General features: G+C 33.3%; 1 protein-coding gene and 1 long non-coding RNA gene across 8 annotated transcripts in view; one reads left to right on the top strand and one right to left on the bottom strand.

Annotated features, from left to right (window-relative positions):
* LOC103883187 overlaps positions 1 to 3,885 on the top strand; it is a 38,177-nt gene extending 34,292 nt beyond the window's left edge. The window contains exon 4 of the long non-coding RNA XR_645324.4: positions 3,800 to 3,885. This is a non-coding gene — a long non-coding RNA (uncharacterized LOC103883187). The remainder of the gene's footprint in view (positions 1 to 3,799) is intronic.
* TFEC (transcription factor EC) overlaps positions 3,687 to 18,048 on the bottom strand; it is a 200,219-nt gene continuing 185,857 nt past the window's right edge. For all 7 annotated transcript variants that reach the window (XM_017957119.3, XM_017957122.3, XM_017957120.3 and 4 more), the window contains 5 exons: positions 16,353 to 16,467; positions 14,246 to 14,302; positions 11,577 to 11,652; positions 5,611 to 5,758; positions 3,687 to 4,670 (listed from right to left, as the gene is read on the bottom strand). In XM_017957119.3, coding sequence (XP_017812608.1) covers positions 4,290 to 4,670; positions 5,611 to 5,758; positions 11,577 to 11,652; positions 14,246 to 14,302; positions 16,353 to 16,467 — 777 coding nt within the window. In that variant the 3' untranslated portion in view covers positions 3,687 to 4,289. The remainder of the gene's footprint in view (positions 4,671 to 5,610; positions 5,759 to 11,576; positions 11,653 to 14,245; positions 14,303 to 16,352; positions 16,468 to 18,048) is intronic.

Genomic DNA, 18,048 nt, shown 5'->3' with positions numbered 1-18,048 from the left:
TATCCAAACAGGAAAAAAGTGTTTTCATGATACCTTGAAGTATAAGAAAATTCCTATACAACTCAGTTTTTCAAAATAAAATAAAAATATATTCCTTTTAAGGTTGTGAAATCTAACTCTTCTCATGACATAATGGTAAATGAGCACACCAAATCAAGACATTCTTTGTATCTATTTTTTTTAAGTAAGAGCTATTAAATATTTGATTTACAGTCATGTAGGTGGGGAAAAATGAGTTGAAAAAGGAAGAAGGCGGCTATTTCTCAATGTCCCCAGCTCATCTGGCTATTTATTATTTAGAGCTTTTTTTAAACCTATGTAAAGAAAGCCATGGTCACTGATATGCCTATAAACTGAGGAAATACCATCTGTACATATATTCCCTATTTGATATAGGAAAAATTCAAGAAGAAAAGGTACTAAAGAAAAGAAATTGTAAAGAGCTGTATCTACTAACAGTAGGTCATCATTATTTTAAGCTAATTGGAAAGTGGAAAGGGCTGTTTGATGTGAATCCATGAAAAAGCAGCCAACATTTAATAATATAAAAAATGATTGGATGGGATATTTTATTGAAAAAAGAATGAAAAACAATAACATTATTGTATCTTACTTTAAAGTAAGTTTTATTATAATTGTAATTATGAATTAAATCTTTAAATGAAAAGGTATAATTGTATATTAATTGAATGAACAAATCGATATATTGTGTTTTAATAGTCCCATTACAGTTGATGCTTTTTATGACAGCATTGTTTGATAAACAATATGCCTCTTTTACTATTATGAAAAATCTCATTTCTGCAAAAAATATTCTAGAGAGTCATAAATTTTTCTAAGGGTGTATCTTGAATCTTAGATAGTCAAATAATTTGCTTTTAAATTCACATTATTTTTGTTTTGAAATTTATTTGCATGATTTTGAAATGTTATGGTCAGATGTTTATAACCCTCAGTAATTATAGTGAAACTGACCCACATATAATAAATAGAAGGCGTAGTTTGCTGAGTGGGGAGGACATTTTGAAAAACAACTACTTTATAAATGAACAACATTTTTAGTGACTAATCTAATTTTTGGTACACTACTACTTTCCTATGCAACCTCCTCATTATTAGGATTGGAATAATTATATTTAGATAAGTAGGGGTCCCCCCATCGTTATATATGACATTAACTGCACACCTAACAGACCTGATTCAGGAATTTTTCACTTGGGATCCAAGAAAACATTCAGGAGGTCCCTAAGATCTCTGAATGCATGCAAATTGTTACCCATATAAACTGTTCTATACTTTTCTAGGGAGAGGGTCTATAACTCAGATTCTCAAGGGATCTGCCTTAAAAAGTTAAGAACTGGCCGGTCGCGGTGACTCAAGCCTGTAATCCCAGCACTTTGGGAGGCCGAGGCGGGCGGATCACGAGGTCAGGAGATCGAGACCATCCTGGCTAACACGGTGAAACCCCGTCTCTACTAAAAATACAAAAAAGAAATTAGCCGGCCGTGGTGGCGGGCGCCTGTAGTCCCAGCTACTCCGGAGGCTGAGGCAGGAGAATGGCGTGAACCCGGGAGATGGAGCTTGTAGTGAGCCGAGATCGCACCACTGCACTCAAGCCTGGGCGACAGAGTGAGACTCCGTCTCAAAAAAATAAAAAAAATAAAAAATTAATAAAAAATTAATAACTACCATCTAATTAATTTTTAATCTATTTCAGTTGACTGGGACACAGCACAACTCTTTACTCTCTTTAAAAGTTCATTACCCATTTTACAGTTCCCTGACATCTCATAATCTAAATGTAGCAGCAAATATCAGTTCCCTCTCCAGATCTATCTGCGTCCAGGTTCTATCATCCTGTGCCAAGTCCTTATCTCAGCCAAGATTGTGAAGGATAGGTTTCAGGGCCCAGTAGTTGTACCTTAACAGAATGGAAAATAATGACTGAGTAATGACATCACCGGTGCAAGGATACTCAAAATATGAAGAAATGAGAAGAGTAGATAAAATGAGAACTGAAGCCAGTCTCTATCTAATAAACTGGTGTGTTTTCCATGAACTCCAAAATATATTCCTTATCTATACTTTTTGACATTTAATCAAATTATCAACTCAGATAATGAAGTGGAATTCTGTTATAAAATTAAAAGTATGTAACATCTTCTTGAAAATTATTGAGAAGATGTATCTAATAGCTGTTTCACATGGCATATTTCAGATTAATTTATCTATCAGGCTTTAATGGCTGTACCCAGAAGTTAGTAATTATTTTTCCATGTCAAACAATAAAATTATTTTAATTCTCCAAAATCTGGGCAAATGATACAAACTAAGCCTGAGATAATTATTATACCATAAGGATCTACTATTTTTCTACTTTTATCAGCATTAGGGTCTCACATTTTATAGTAACATATTTTCCATGTGAGAAATAACTAAAAGATCCTTTCAAAATTTATCCCAAAGCTTAATATTCATGAAAGATTACATCTCAAGTTAGTAATATATGTTTTAGTTTTTAGCATCCTCCCGGCTACTAAAAATATTTGCTTCTATTATATTAATACTATATTATTTCACCATAGTTTTTAAGGGCCTTCACAACCTGTTGTCAGTCTTATGTTTCAGAACTCCCGACATCTAGGGCATCCAGATTTTTCTAATGCAAGTCCTATAAAGATACTTTCCCAATTATTCTCACTTTTATCATTTGGTTGATATTATTCCTTTATATGCCCTCACTTTCACTCAATTAATGCCTTTCAAAGAGAAGTCAAATTCTGCTGTTCCCATAAACTTTGTCATTCATTTTCATTTTCTTTGACCTTCTGTATTTACAGCTTATGCTTAGATTTTTTATTCTATATCTTCTATCTTTTGTTTTTGTTTTTCATGCATTCTTGTTAACTACCTCAGGAGTAAGACCATCTCTTTTTCAACTATTCTACATTTTCTCAGGACTCACTGCAGTTCTGAGTACGCCTCCATAAATACTGATTAATCGGATGATCACTCATGGAGGTCCAGCACAGAGCAAGGTGCTTGGTAACTTAATTTGCTAACCTAAAACAAGCGCAAGAGATAAAAATCTAAGTGAAGCATCATAGTTATAAGTGCTTACAATAAATGCTAACAGTGCAACCAAAGATCATAAGACACACTAAGTGCTTATAGAAATAGAACCTTATGTTCCTCTCAGAACTGAAAATAATAAGGAATAGTTTCTTTTATAATAATTATTTTGCCAATTGGCTATTCGATTTTCAATATTTTATCCATTTGGAGCAAAACCAAATCAACCACTAATTGATTTCTGTCCAATACTGGACACGATGAAAAGTTTTAAGTACCTGAAAACTGTCCTTGTAGGGGCACATTTTATATTTTATTTATTAAAACTGATGGTCTGACATCTCTTCTTAATAAAGAAAAGAGAATTTGGAATGTGATTCTGATGCAGTCAGAAGAATGAAGAAAACAAAAGAACATGTACTACCTGAATTATGTGCATACTTGTGGGTGTATGTTTGTGTGAAGGGATACAATTCTGGTCCATATTCCTGAGGAAAATATTGAATGTGTTCCTTTTCCTGAACAGAGTCTGGAGATATAAATATGCATGGATGCTTTTAGAATTAGTGTAATTGAACCAACTAAAGAAATGAGGATCTAATTTTAGTAACCAATGTTTTTATAAGTCATCCATATTTTATTGTGGAAAATTCTCACATTTATTGTAGATTTGCTTTTCAACCGCAAGTGACAGATAATCTATTATATCATTATTTCTCCTATAAAGTTTGAACTTTAGACGTATCTACTAGACAATGGAGAAAGGCAATGACCACCTGATATGCTGATCTTGATTCTTGAAGACTGATGTAAAAGTTGAAGAGAAGATGGAAATGAATAACTAAGAGACGGTTTGTATGTTTCAGTCATTTTATACTTTGCAGTCATTAGTTCCAGTAGTACACCACGAAGTTGCTGCTTTTAAAGCATCACTAAAGAGCTATTTCTTATGCTGTCCTTCTTTCCAGTAAAACAGAATTTAAGTGGATTTGGACTCTGTAGTCAAAGAAGAAAACACCTTTTTTCCACCCTCAATAATTCATTAACACCATGATTTTTCTTCCTAAGAACTCTTCTGTTGCTTCTATCAGTTTTTCATGAACACCACATTCCTTTAGGAAAAAAATAAGCCAAAGCAACATATGAAACACAGAGCATAATTGCATAGCACCAGCATAGAACTGCTTTCCAGTTGATGAATTGGGTCTGTTTATTTCTTATAATTCATCACCATCGTCTGAGCTAAAGCTACTTCTCCTACTGCTCTCTTTGGAAACTGCAGGGGAAGTGGCAGATAGCAGAGGATCTGTTCCAAATGGAGAGATTGTGTCATCCAATAGCATGCCATCCAATCTTTGTTCCTCTTTCAATGCGGCACTAAATGATAAATCTGTGAAGTATGACAAAGGATCAGAAAAGGCTATAGCTTGATCACAGAGCTCAGGGGTTGGCCCCTGAGACACAGTCAGTTGTTGGCAATAGTCTACTGAATTCTGCTCAGGATGGCTCTGCTGTTTGGTGACATGAGCACCTAAATCAACCGTGCCAAGTGAAGCCAGGGTTGGCAGACCATGAGTACGAGCCTGAATTTCTAGTTCCTGTAATTTCAAATGAAAATCATTAAATAACATCTTTGAAATTGGATTTAACAGTAGAGAATAAGCCAGACATAGAATCAAAATATTAACAAGCATTTAAAATGAAGAATAATGCAATGCAAATTATGAATAATCTTTGCAAATAATGAAATTGATACATTTCTGATGTCTGAAAAATAACTCTGAGAAAATTATTCAGATTTTTTTTAAGTTCGGTCTCATTGTTCTACAAAGGAATTTATGACTGATGATAGTTCCACAGTGGCTCAGACTACAATACAGCCATTTGGAGATAGCAGAAAGTCATCTATTTATTCTTCCTGATTAATTTCTCACCATAAATGCAGGACCTTTTCATGGAAGCAGTAAATGCTTTACCTGGTGCTAAGCATACTCACATTTTTAAAAAATCTTGAGAGTTATAAAAGCCCATGTTTTGATATTTTGGATTATATGAACAGAAGTGACTTAATATAAACTGGCACAACACTCCTTGAGGCAATGAAAACCATAGCAATGTCGGGAAAGAAATGAAAGAAGGAGGGGAGAATTTAATGTCCAATATAATCTAGAGAAACAAGCGTTCTACTTAGTATTATTATTTGATTGGGATAATTATGTGTGCATTTATGAAATGTGTTATATTTTGTGCATTTTGTAATTTGTTGTTGTCATTATATATGTATATATATACACACACACATATAGACACATATGTGTATATACATATATACATTTTCAGCTATCTTGATCCTGGATTTCTAGTCAAAACCTAATTGAAACAATCCAATTCACGAACTTCTAAAAAGCAGTAAAATTACCCTTCAAAAGGAAAAATAATTGTTAATAAGAGAAAAAATAAATGAGACCAATGAAGAAAACTGATGACAGCTGAGTCATATGTAAGCTATGTGGCTCATGGCAACATTCTTATAAAAACCTGAATCCGAAGTAGAAGTCGCCTGTTAGCCTGTTCTAATTTCTTCTGTCTGTGTTCTAATTCTCGGGCTCTCTGTTGTTCTTTTTGTAGCCACTTGATGTACTCCACTGATGCTTTTAGAATGGTTCCTTTGTTCCAGCGCATATCACTGTAGAACGGAGAGATAACCTTTTCACAATTGTGCATGTCAGCAGAATTCATAAGAACTTACAAAATCTTTTACATTAATATGAAATAATGATTTACATGACTATTATTCACTCTTAGATATTATTGCTTCTGAATAGAAATTTTAATAGAATAGTTAAGAAGCCCTTATATAGTAAAATTAATCCCAGAATGAAAATAAGTGTCAAAAGAAAGTAATAAAGTGACTTTTTGTGGGAGAGCTAAATGCAATATCATGATTCTACCATTACAGTTTTTATATTTTTAGTGAAAATTGCTTTTATTATTAACTCCAAGATTAAAATCTATGTGCAGTATTTCTGCATTAATGAACTAGGAAATGTACATTACTGAGGACTTAAGCCTAAATTTTTTAAGATCATTTCAAATGTAGCAATCTTTTAACCTACTTTCTAATAAGGTTGCTTTTATGTTTCTAAGAAAAAAATAAAGTCCCTCCTGAATGGTGATCCTGAGCAATTGTGAAACAAATCAGACTCTGGCAACATCACTTTATGTAATAGAGCAAGCTTTCTAAAACCATTCAGCCATTTTTTCTGTACAAACATCATCAAAACTTTTTAAAGGCTTGATATGAGTAGCTGTTTTTAAATACATTTAAGATAAGTAAATATAATTAAACATTACTGGATAACTTTTTAGGCTTTAGCATAGAAGAAATCATTTCATTAAAACTTACTTTTAAGACAGAAGAAATTAAAGCTATGACATTGTGGAAGAGGCTACTGAGTTTGGTATCTGAAAATATACATTAATGAATGTAATACTGCATGAGAAATAATAATATGTTTGCAGAATGAGTCCAAACTAATTGCTAAGTGTTAATCAGAGTTGTTGGAAAACCTGGATGCATTTTTAATTTAGAGTCATGGGATGTTTTTAGTATAGCGTAAAGCGCACAGGTAGGGAAATATAACATTTTTCTACATATATTTTTAGTGATGAGACAATGCCATTAGCAGTAAAATATTAAAAGAAGAGACATTTTTCTACTAGCAGGTGAAAATACTTACTGGAGCCTGGATAAGAGCTCTGTTCTACTGCAGTGCACCAAAACATTGTCAACGGACATCGCAAGTTTGAAAATGCTTTGTCATTTCTTTAAGGCTATAATGGCTGTTGGTCTCACTCCACTCACGGGGGCTGAGGGGAATGGGTGGGATGGTGGTGGTGGGAAGGGTGGGGAGAGACAGGCTCTCTTTGGTGTTAAACTAAGTATCTGTAACTGAATCGTGTAATGGACTCTAAACTAAAATTTAAGTAGTAGCAAAAGCCTTATGGACCCTTATGTTGTGTCATTTTTTTCCCATGGGAAGAAAAACTTGAGGACAGAGAAATATGTTAAAAAAAAAAAAAAAGATAACCCTAGACAACTTTGAAGTTTAAAGTACTATTTAGTTCAAAAACAAATCTTCAAAATGGTGGTAGAGAACACACAATGAGCCTCCCTTCAATTTGTACCTGATGTCACTTACAATACGTTTTTTAAGTTCCTCTATTTTAAAGACATTTTAATGTACAAGATTCTTTCTTAATTTATTTATTTTTTTTATATTTACTGAAGAGACTTTTGCCTCTCTCTCAAAACAATTTCAGCAAAGAGGCATTATAAATATTACATAGAGTGGTACCATATATAGACACACCAATAAAGGCATGGCTAAAGAATAAGTGTTGATTGTTGATGCTGGCCTTTCATTTTCTGCACAACAATTTTTTAAGATCTTAAAACTTTGGTGGATTGAAAGCCTGAATGCATTTACAGTCAGAGCAGATAATACAAATGTATAAATTGGAGTAAGTAAGGAGTGCTGCCAGGCAAAGCTATGGAAAATGTACAATCTGTTATCTGAGGAGTGCACATCCACTTAAAAGCATTAAAAAATAATTTAAAAAAGATTTTAAAAAAGAGAGAAAAAAATACTATGACAGGTCTGAATATTTTTTATTTATTTATTTATTTATTTTTTTGCTTCAACATTTTGTGACTCCTGACTTAGAAAGCTTTGTCAGGTCTCATATGCTGTGCCAACTATCATTCTTACACAAAAGCAGGAGGAATTTGGTTGTAGAGGGGAGGAAAGATAAAGTAAAAAAACTTCAAACTATTTAGAAAACTTTTTAAAGTGCAAAAACAAGAGTAATAGAGTAATTAATGATCTAATACTATTTTTAAATTTCTACTCATGTAATTTTTGTAAACATGGCTCACAAAAACACATATGGACAAAAGTGTTTCCAAGAAAGCTAAAGAGGACAACTACTACATATTGTAGAAGCTCTTCACGCCTTCTCTTTGATTGTTATTTTTGTTGGAGTTTTGTTTTTTTAACACTGGTCAAGAGATTGTCATTGCCTGGTCATGTTTTTTTTTCACGTACTTTTCTCAACCTATACTTCTCAATTACAGCTATTCTCTGTATTACTTTTCCTTCTGACCTCACCATTATGACCTGCAAAGAAATGGAATTTTCTGAATGTTTCAATACATAAAAATAAAAACTTCATAGAATTCAAAGTATCTTCAGGTATTAACTTTTATTTCCTAAGCCAACTCCAAAATATCTTCCAATCATGAGCTGGAAAGGTACTCAAAGGTCAACCATGCCACAGTTGCTGCCATTTGCCCAAGAGTATATGGGGTTTAGGAGATAAGCCCCAGGTTTCCTCACTCAGTTCAGTACTTCTTCTGCCAACTGTGGCTTTCCCACCTTTCAAATGCATCTGCCACAAGAAATACGTTTTATATAGTGACTTGGCACACTCTTAGTATATAAAACTGCAACAAAGATTTCACAGAGCTTTCCTATTCTCTTTACATGTAATACTCTTATATTTTCAATGCTATTCTTCCTTTTTTGTTTAAAATGCTGCATTTGTCTCATTTGAGTGATTCCATGACCCATTAATAGGTATGGCACATAATTTGAAGTATCTCATACTAGATAATTGTATACTCTGATGTACCTTTTATTTTTAAAAATTGTTCTTAGTCATTTTAATGGTTGTAGTCACCTGTTCAACAAGTTATTCAAAAATTTGTTAAACTCAAACTAAAATATTGGAAGGGTTTTTTTTGTTTGTTTTTGTGTTTTTTTCCAGATCCACTGTTTGTTAATTTTCTCATTGTCATAACATAATAATGTCATTTCTTCTTTCCTTTTCTCACCCTCAAAGTAAATTTGCCTCCTCTATGCTACCCTTCCCTTTCCCCAGCATTCTTGTTTCCTGTGACTTTCAGATTATCCCTAATAACATTTGAAAATGTGACAAATGGATCCAAAATAATTTTGTCACGTAGACGAGTATTCCTTAGTCCATGGAGCCAGACCATGGTTCTCAGGTAAAGTCCATTTTAAGAGGATATGCTCTGGATTCAACCATGGGACCCTCATTGCTAAACCCTAAAAAGGGACACGGGAGTAACAGGTCAGGCCACAGCAAGCCAAGGAATAAAATGTATTTAAACAGAATTGGTACTGAGACTTTTGGAATGCCACACATTTCAATGAAGTGTCTTCTCTATCTGTGATATACAGAAAGATCCATGTATAGACATACTCAACATCTAATTAATGTGTTTTCCATTAGACCCCAAATAAATGTTATTTCCTACATACAACATAATAGAATTAAAACAAATAATAACCCTTCTTTCTGAGATTCGTAAGGAAGAGAAAAACAATGCTTGCAATGTGGTTTTCCCCATTCTGGTCTCTTTTAGATACGAGTCTACAGTAAATTGAATTTTCATATTCTAGACTAAGGGTAGACAAACTATAGCCCATAGCTTATTTTTGTCCATACATTTCACTGGATGTGGTCAAGCTCATTCCTTCACATGTTGTCTGTGTCTGCTTTCGTGCTACAATGCCAGAGTTAAATAATTGTGACAAAGACTTTCTGTATGGCCCACAAAGCTTGAAATATTTACTATCTGGCCCTATACAAAAAATGCTTACCATCCCATGTTCTAGAAAATGAATTAGAACTAGAAAGGAGTCTTTAGATAAAGTTTTTATTAAAATTTGGAGTAATAATCTCTCATAAAACTTTATAACTTGCAAACTATTCCCATATACCTTATTTGATTTTATTTTTATAAAAACACAGGCATATAGGGAAGACAAGTGTTTTCTTTAGCTAACAGAGTCACATGTTTAGATACTTTAAAAGATTTGAAGAGTTTGGAGTAGAGTCTAAATTAGACCTGAGCTCTTCAGACCCTAAATGTCTTCGCAGTCTAATATGTACATAAGGACATATATTGCATTCCCTTTTCTAACGAATTGTTGAATTGTCCAAGTAAATGAGCAAATTCGGATTTAGAGAAAAAGTGCTTCAAAATCTCACAAATGTAATTTTTTTTGGGGGGGGGGGCGGGGAGGTGCAGCGTCTTGTTCTATCACCCAGGCTGGAATGCAGTGGTGCGATCATGGCTCACTTCAGCCTTGAAATCCTGGGTTCAAGCGATCCCTGTGTCTCAGCCTCCTGAGTAGCTTGGAGTACAGGTTCATGCTACCACGCCCAGCTCTTGCTCTTTCTTTCTCTTTCTTTCTTTCCCCTTCCCTTCCCTTTCCTCCCGTCCTCTCCCCTCCCCTCCCCTCCTCTCTTCTCCCTTCCCCTCCCTTCCTCTCCCTTCCCTTTCTTTTCCTTCTTGCTTGCTTTCTCTTTAGAGGTGGGATTGCACCCAGACCGATCTTGAACTCCCGGCCTCAAACAATCTTCCTGTTTGGCCCTCCCAAAGTACTGGGATTATAGGCATGAGACAATGTGCCTGGCACACAAGTATGACTTTATCAAACATGATCATTTCTGGATAATGAATAATATCCAGTATTTGGAGAAAAAAGTAATTCTCAGTTTTAAGGAAATATTTTCAAATCATTATTAATGCTACAGATTCCATGTTTTCACTTTTTTTTTTTTCTTTTTTTGAGACACAATCTTGCTCTGTTGCCCAGGCTGGAGTGCAGCGGTACGATCTCAGCTCACCACAACCTCTGCCCCCTGGGTTCAAGCGATTCTCCCACCTCAGCCTCCTGAGTAGCTGGGATTACAGGCATGCGCCACCATGCCAGACTAATTTTTGTATTTTTAGTAGAGATGGAGTTTCACCATGTTGGCCAGGATGGTCTTACACTTCTGACCTCAAGTGATCCGCCCACCTCGGCCTCCCAAAGTGCTGGGATTACAGGTGTTCTATTTTTAAAGAAACATTCAACATTTTAACTTAACATTTTATTTCTCAATATTTACAAGAGTAACTAATTTGTTTGATGGACATTTTGTGCATACAGCACAAAGCCTGGTCAGCATCAATCAATATGCTTTTGCAATTCCATTTGTTACTTGTGTGTCTCCAAAATTTGGGGACCTTGGAAAATCTAACAATTCTATTTTCACTTGCATGCAAATTTTAAATTGGGAGAATTGTTATACTCATAAAAATTGAATATACCAGTCCATATCATAAATAATATTTGACATTATCACTAAATTTGAAAATATTGTCACCTTACAGAAAGACTCACTATGAATTGAGGAGAAATAACTTATTTACTTCTTATAGCTCAAACGGACAACTCTTACAACAGCCTTGATGCTCAATAACAATCAGCCTGGAATAGACATTTTAAAATGAGCCCAGCAATAGCCTTATTTTTGCCATAAGCTGCTTAGTTTCCTAGTCATTGGTTCTCCTCCCTTTTCCCTCCCATTCATTTTTGGGGGTCTTTAAATTATAACATTATTATAGAAATGATTGTTGAACTCACGGATCATTAGACTTTGGAATAAGAGTGCCAAGCTCCTTGATTCGGTAATTAATATTATACCTTCTTCTTCTTTCAACTATTAAAGAAGAAACATTATTGATTATTCTCATTAATGCACAGTTCACTTTTGGTCAGCTGTAAACTTTCTTAATAATCTTTTAAAAACAATGGGCAAAAAACTTTCCATTTAGTCAAATGATAATACTTCTCAAGAATAAAAATTCTTTATTCTAAAAGTAAAAGTTTCAATATTAGAATTATAAATATACAATTTACACTGTTTTAACAACATTTTGTCACAAAACATTTTTAAAAATTCTTTAAAATACTATAATATTCATAATGCAATGTGTATATATATATTCATATGTTATCTGTTTGATTATTTCATACATTGACAATTTGTCAATCCATCAAGATTGTAATCATTTGAGGTCATGCAACACTCTTTACTCTTCTCATATACTGTCCTCAAAGTCTAACAATGTTTAGCACATAGTAGGTGTGTGTATCCAGTTAGACTCTATGACCTCCTTGAGGGCAGGGACCTAACTTACTTATTTTAGTATCATCAGAGAGCTTGACATACAGGAGGGGGTAAATAAATGTATATTGATTAGACCATAAATTTATTTTTCTATTTTAGTTTCCAATAATATATAAATAACTTGTTGTTATACTTTGGCACTCTGTAGACACACCTGGAAGGACTATTAAAACAGATTTGCACCACACACTTAAGGATTCTAATTTGAGTGTGTCCTGGAAGTAGGGGGACAAGAGTGGGCAAGAATTTCTATTTCTAAGAAGTTTCATGGTGATGCTGATACTGTTTTTGTAGGGCCAATGCTTTGAAAACTACTGATATCAGCTCTTATTCAGAGACTGTTTTCTTTTGTTGCATTTCCATACATTCATTGCTTACGGCAAATTTCTGAACATCGTAAATATTCAACATAAAACATATATCTGTCAAATTTCCTGTATTACTCTTCTCTAAAAGTAGTCTTCTACTCTATATTCCTAATATCAAGAACCATAACATATACTTGTATATAGTATCTTTTTCAACAGATACGTTTAAACCTTTCAGGGAAGTAAAGGTAGAAAAGGATATGAAGAAGAGGAAAATATATTTTTTAAATGTTGGAAAATACTTAAACAGTTCACATTTGAGAATTATGAACTGCTACTAGAAACAAGGAAAGTCATCAGACTATGAATTGCCTTGATGAACTTACTCTACAAAGCAAATTACATGAATGAATTTGACCTTTAGGAATAATACATTGTGATTCCTCTAAAATGAGAATATAATCGATTCTGGTAAGAGTTTATTTTCCCTCTTCACCAATCCTATTTCCCCTGTGCACATAATTCAGAAAACAGCTAAATGACACCACAAAAAACACTGACTAGAAAATAAAGGTAAAGCTAATAGAAACATATGTACACACATATAATACATATATAGAAATGTATATATAAAACATATGCATATATATAAATAATAAGATTTTATTAATAATTTTATGTCAACACACATTAACTCTTATAAGCCACACTTTTAAATACAAGATGAAGAACAACTATGAAGCAAGGTCACAGTTTTTTTTCCTCAAAATAAGGGACTGTTTTTGTCCTGTCATGTTTATTTAAGATATTTTATTTAAATCTATCTTATGTAGAATGTCAGAACCTTCTTCTCTATTCTTCTTAGATAGTAGTCTATGAATTTTTAAATGGCTAATTATAATGAGAAATCTGATTCCCCAATGTTGTTCATACCTAGTACTAGTTACTTGTAAAGGAGTCAAGTTTTAAGAAATTACTAAACTACTTCATGCCACGGTGGTTTCACTACACAACAACATTTTTGACATATTCACTCAATCCTGTCCTTAGATCCAGACAAGAGAGGCTACTACTCCGATCAATATTTAGAGGACGCACTCTTGCCTTCTCTGGCCATGCCTCTCGCCACTCAGCAAGGCAGCCACAGGGCCAAGGGAACCCTTCTAAACTATACTCTGGGTTATTAGCACAAGCAATTTCCTCCCTTATTCCCTGAGCTCACTTCCAGAGCCTGCGCAGGCCACCTCCCTCGGTCCATCCTCCTGAATAAGGAGGTGCCTGATTTCTCCATCTCATATGACCTGTTATTAGAGTCTAATTAACCCTTAGGAAGGCATGAGAGCTCTATTTGTTCCAGAGGTGGAATTCAGCACTACCACACAGCAATGCCTTTCAGATAACATATCATTGAGAAGGGAGGAGCAAATTGACACAGAAGAATGGGAACCTAGAGTTATGTTTCTTACTATTTAAATGTTGTACATTTTCAAAAGTCACTTTTATCTCTTTAAACCTTTGAATCAGTGAGTCACAACAGAATTCAAATGTAACCAAATGCACTCATCTCAGTCACAGGCAGCCTCCTTGGGAGTGAATGATCAAGGAGGGAATTCGAGATGTTTCATTTTGCGAAAATAGATAGCTTTTCTGAGAGTTCACATTGTTAATATTTCCCAAAATAAATCAAGTTGTATGTGTAATTCATTTTGGCCATCTGACATCAAAATACTTATGGAGTATAATAAAAGACCATACACCTTAACGTCTATGCATTTCCTTTTGCAATAATTTTATACGGAAAAATATATACTCACTGAGGTTGTGGTTGTCCTTTTTTTGTCTCTCTTTTGCTAAAGCTCTAGTGTCAGTTTCTGATCAAAAGAAAAATAATAAAAACAAAGCTTAGTTCTACCTTAAAACCCCTCCAGGCAACGAAATTCAGAACTCCTAGGTGAAAATAAAATATTATTTGCTCTAAATGGTACAATAATATTTTTGATGCAAATATTCAGAAATTTGGAACACAGTACTCTTCAGTAAAAGGCAATAGCAAAGCTTTCAGGCTCTGGGATAATAAAAACTGAATTTCTTTTCTGGCCCTCCATTTAATAGCCATGTGATCTATTGCCACACTTCTCTGGGTTTCAGGCTCTTCATCTGTAAAATGACTATAATACGATACCTACCTTAAAATCATTGTGATAACCAAAAGAAATATAGTACACAGAAAATATAGTATTCAATTATTATTTTCAGGATTTTGAGATTCAGAAAGAAATTACTCCAATCTAAATATTTTATTAGTAATTATTGTTTCTACATCCCAAGAGTTGGAACTCACTACATTTCTCAAATATCCATATGAAACAATTCCACACTTTCTTCCAGTAAATGGCACTTCCCTGTATGTATGGTGTGGTTGTATTTATATGACCATCAACCTCCAGGATGGCCTACAATGATTCTTAATTTGTAGTGTTCACACCTTGTAGTTCCCTCCCACATTAAATAAATAAGGCTGACCTGTGAAGCCACTAGCTTGTTGTGGAAATGACTAGTATGGAATCCAAGGCTAGATAATAGGAGAAATTTTTAACTTTCACATTGGCATCTCTTTGATCTCTAGTTGTCATGTCATGAGGACACTCAAGCAACCCTATGAAGAAGTCCAAGTAGTCAGGAACAAAGGCCACTTGCCAACAGGCAGCACTATCCTACAAGACCTTGAGTGAAACACCTCGGGAGTGCATCCTCCAGCCTCAGTCAAGTCTCAGGTGTCTGTACTTCTGGCTGACATCTTGACTACAGCCTCATAAGAGGCTCTGGTCTGAACGAATTCACTAGGCCACTCCTGGATTCTTGATGCTCAGAGACTGAATGAGATTATAAATGTTTATTACTTTGAGATTATAAATATTTATTACTTCAAAATGCCAAATTTCAGGGGTAATTTGTTGTTATGCAACAAAAATAATACAATATTATTAGAGTTATAATTTAAAAAGTTAATAAAATAATACATTTTATTTAAGTGTATGTATTAAGAACTACAGTCATTATAGTCTGAATAATTTGGATGCATATACATTTTTGAATTATTGATTGAGCTTTAAGAGTGGTCACGTATTTATTTAAAATTTTACCATTAACTATGTAAAATTCTTAAAGACTGGTGTTTGAGCTCCAGACCAAAAGTTTATTGTAGAAATCTCAAGTGAATTTATTTATTTTTATGGAGGAACTAACACTGGACTTGTAAGTCAGGAAACCCTTACGTTGATCCAGTTCTGCCTGTAATCAGCTGTTACACCTTTGGAAAAGTAGCTCCTTTGACCCTGGGTTGATTTCTTCATTTATTTTGGAAGCACTTGACTATGCTCCTATAATTTGAGTAGTAACAATTTTGAAATAAACTATTGAAAACTCAGGGTTTGTTTTCAATTAAGAAAATTAAATGTGAGTCTATCATGAAATCCATAAAACAAGTTAAAAAGAAAAAAAAATCCAATATTTGTTTTTTGACAAATTCTGCATACAAAGAATAGACTAATTTCTCTAATTTATTATATCACTTTGTAACCATGTTAATAAATGGCATCTATTTAATATAAAAATGAACCTATGTTAAATGAAGCTGTCTTTTATATATGTATGTATATAAGCGTGTGTATATATATGTATATATGTATACAAAACATATGTATTTGCTCAATTTCCAAAATAATGAATCAATTCAGTCAAACTATAAGTTATATTAACTTACTGCTTGATTATCATAGAAAGAAATCATGAATTTACTGTCTCTTCTTTTTCGTAATTGTTTTGTTATACTTTTCAAATTCTAGTTAGCACAATATATGTCACTCATAACTTATGTCATTAATAAAAATAAAAAAGGTAAAACTATAAAAACAATACTACCTGTAATTTCTCTTTTCATTGGTAGACTACTTGGACAAGAAGCACTTGTAAGCCCCATGTTAATTGGTGAAATTCCTTGTTCACCACTATACACATCCAAAATACTTCCAGATAACTTGAGAGGAAAAAGGAAGAAAAGATTAATAAAACCTTCTGTGCAAATTGATATATTTAGTTATATATATTACATTTTCCTCTTTAAATGTGGTATTTTGTTAATAATAATTTGTAATTTAAGGCATTTTGCTTTTAAACAAGACAAGAGTATGCATTAACTTTTTAAAAATGCAGCGTAAAATGCTTACGGATAAGATGCACTGAAAAAAAGTTATATGTGTTTAGACAAAATGAGAAATCAGTTCATATATGAATGAACATTCTTATTAATATTTACAAAGTTATGGAATTTTGATCCAGCATATGACCTGGTTATAAATTTATACAATTAAAAATATTATTTTGGACAAAAATCAATATGCATCTTTGCAAAGCTGAAAAGTTCATCACATCCCACAAATTAGGTATAATGGTTGAACATTTTGGGAGTCTTCTGAATGCCATCAGTGCTACCAGCAACTCACAGTCAAGAGGTGTTTTACACTGTTAATTAAATGAGAAACTCTTCCCTTCCTGGAAGGCATGCTTTTTCTCATTGTACACTTAATGCTCTAGATTATTATAAATATCCAGCTGAACCAAAAGTAGTCTAAAACTACTTTTGCCTCTAGTGAATATAGGGTACATCCAATTATAGCAACACTACAATTCTTGAACTGCTTCTTGGGAACAATTTTTCAGAAAACCTAAGTTGTTTTATACACAATTCAAAATTGTACCAATTCATTATTCAAAGTGCGCTTATTGATTTGATTTCCCAAGAAAATCAAATTTAAGTAATATTCATATTTCAGGTTAATACTCGTTATTCCAGAACAAGCTGCATTCACTATGCAGGATTTGAAATTTTAAGATTTTTCCATTGTGAGTATCTTTATTCCACTTCTGTGCAATAAATAAAGAGCTGAATAAGAAGCAATTTTTTTTTCTTTCCTCAAGGACTAGGAATAAAACATATAATGAAACAATGCTTTAACAAGTCTTCATGAAGAACCTAACTTCACAACCCACTTTTTGAAAAACTCGAATTCAATCTGAGAGAATTGATAAAATCAGACTGGAAATAAATACGAAGAAAGGACATATTATGACCAAAATTAGTTTCTGAGATAATAGTCCATTATAGTATATATAATAAATTTTGTATATACCTGAGGGGAAAAATTTGAAAATGCAGTTGAAATCACATCAGTTTATATGCATGTCAATAAAGACATGTTAGACTTATATGGCTCTCACATGTATTTTTTCATATTTTTTCATTATTAACTCTATTAGGACTCTTCACATTTATTTTATATAAACTTAATTGTAAGAGAATTTTTGCTTTATGGGTCTTGGAAGGGAGCTATAAAAGCCAGCTATTTAAGTCATCGCTATTTCTCTTCAATTTTCTCATCTGTAAAATAGGGACAAAGTTGAGCAAATTAGGCAGACAATATGTGTTAGTATCAAATAAATACAATTATTCTTTGGAAGAAATTCAAAAAGCAGTTTTTCTAAGATGTGACTCACTTAGTCATACTTTTTAAAGTGTAAATTTTCCAAGGTCATGTTTGAAAGTCCTGTTGGTTACGAG

The sequence above is a fragment of the Papio anubis genome, chromosome 4, assembly GCF_008728515.1.
Source record: "Papio anubis isolate 15944 chromosome 4, Panubis1.0, whole genome shotgun sequence".
NCBI classification, from domain to species: Eukaryota; Metazoa; Chordata; class Mammalia; order Primates; family Cercopithecidae; genus Papio; species Papio anubis.
Note: the sequence above shows the minus strand (reverse complement) of the source record. Positions and strands in the feature narration are given on the sequence as shown.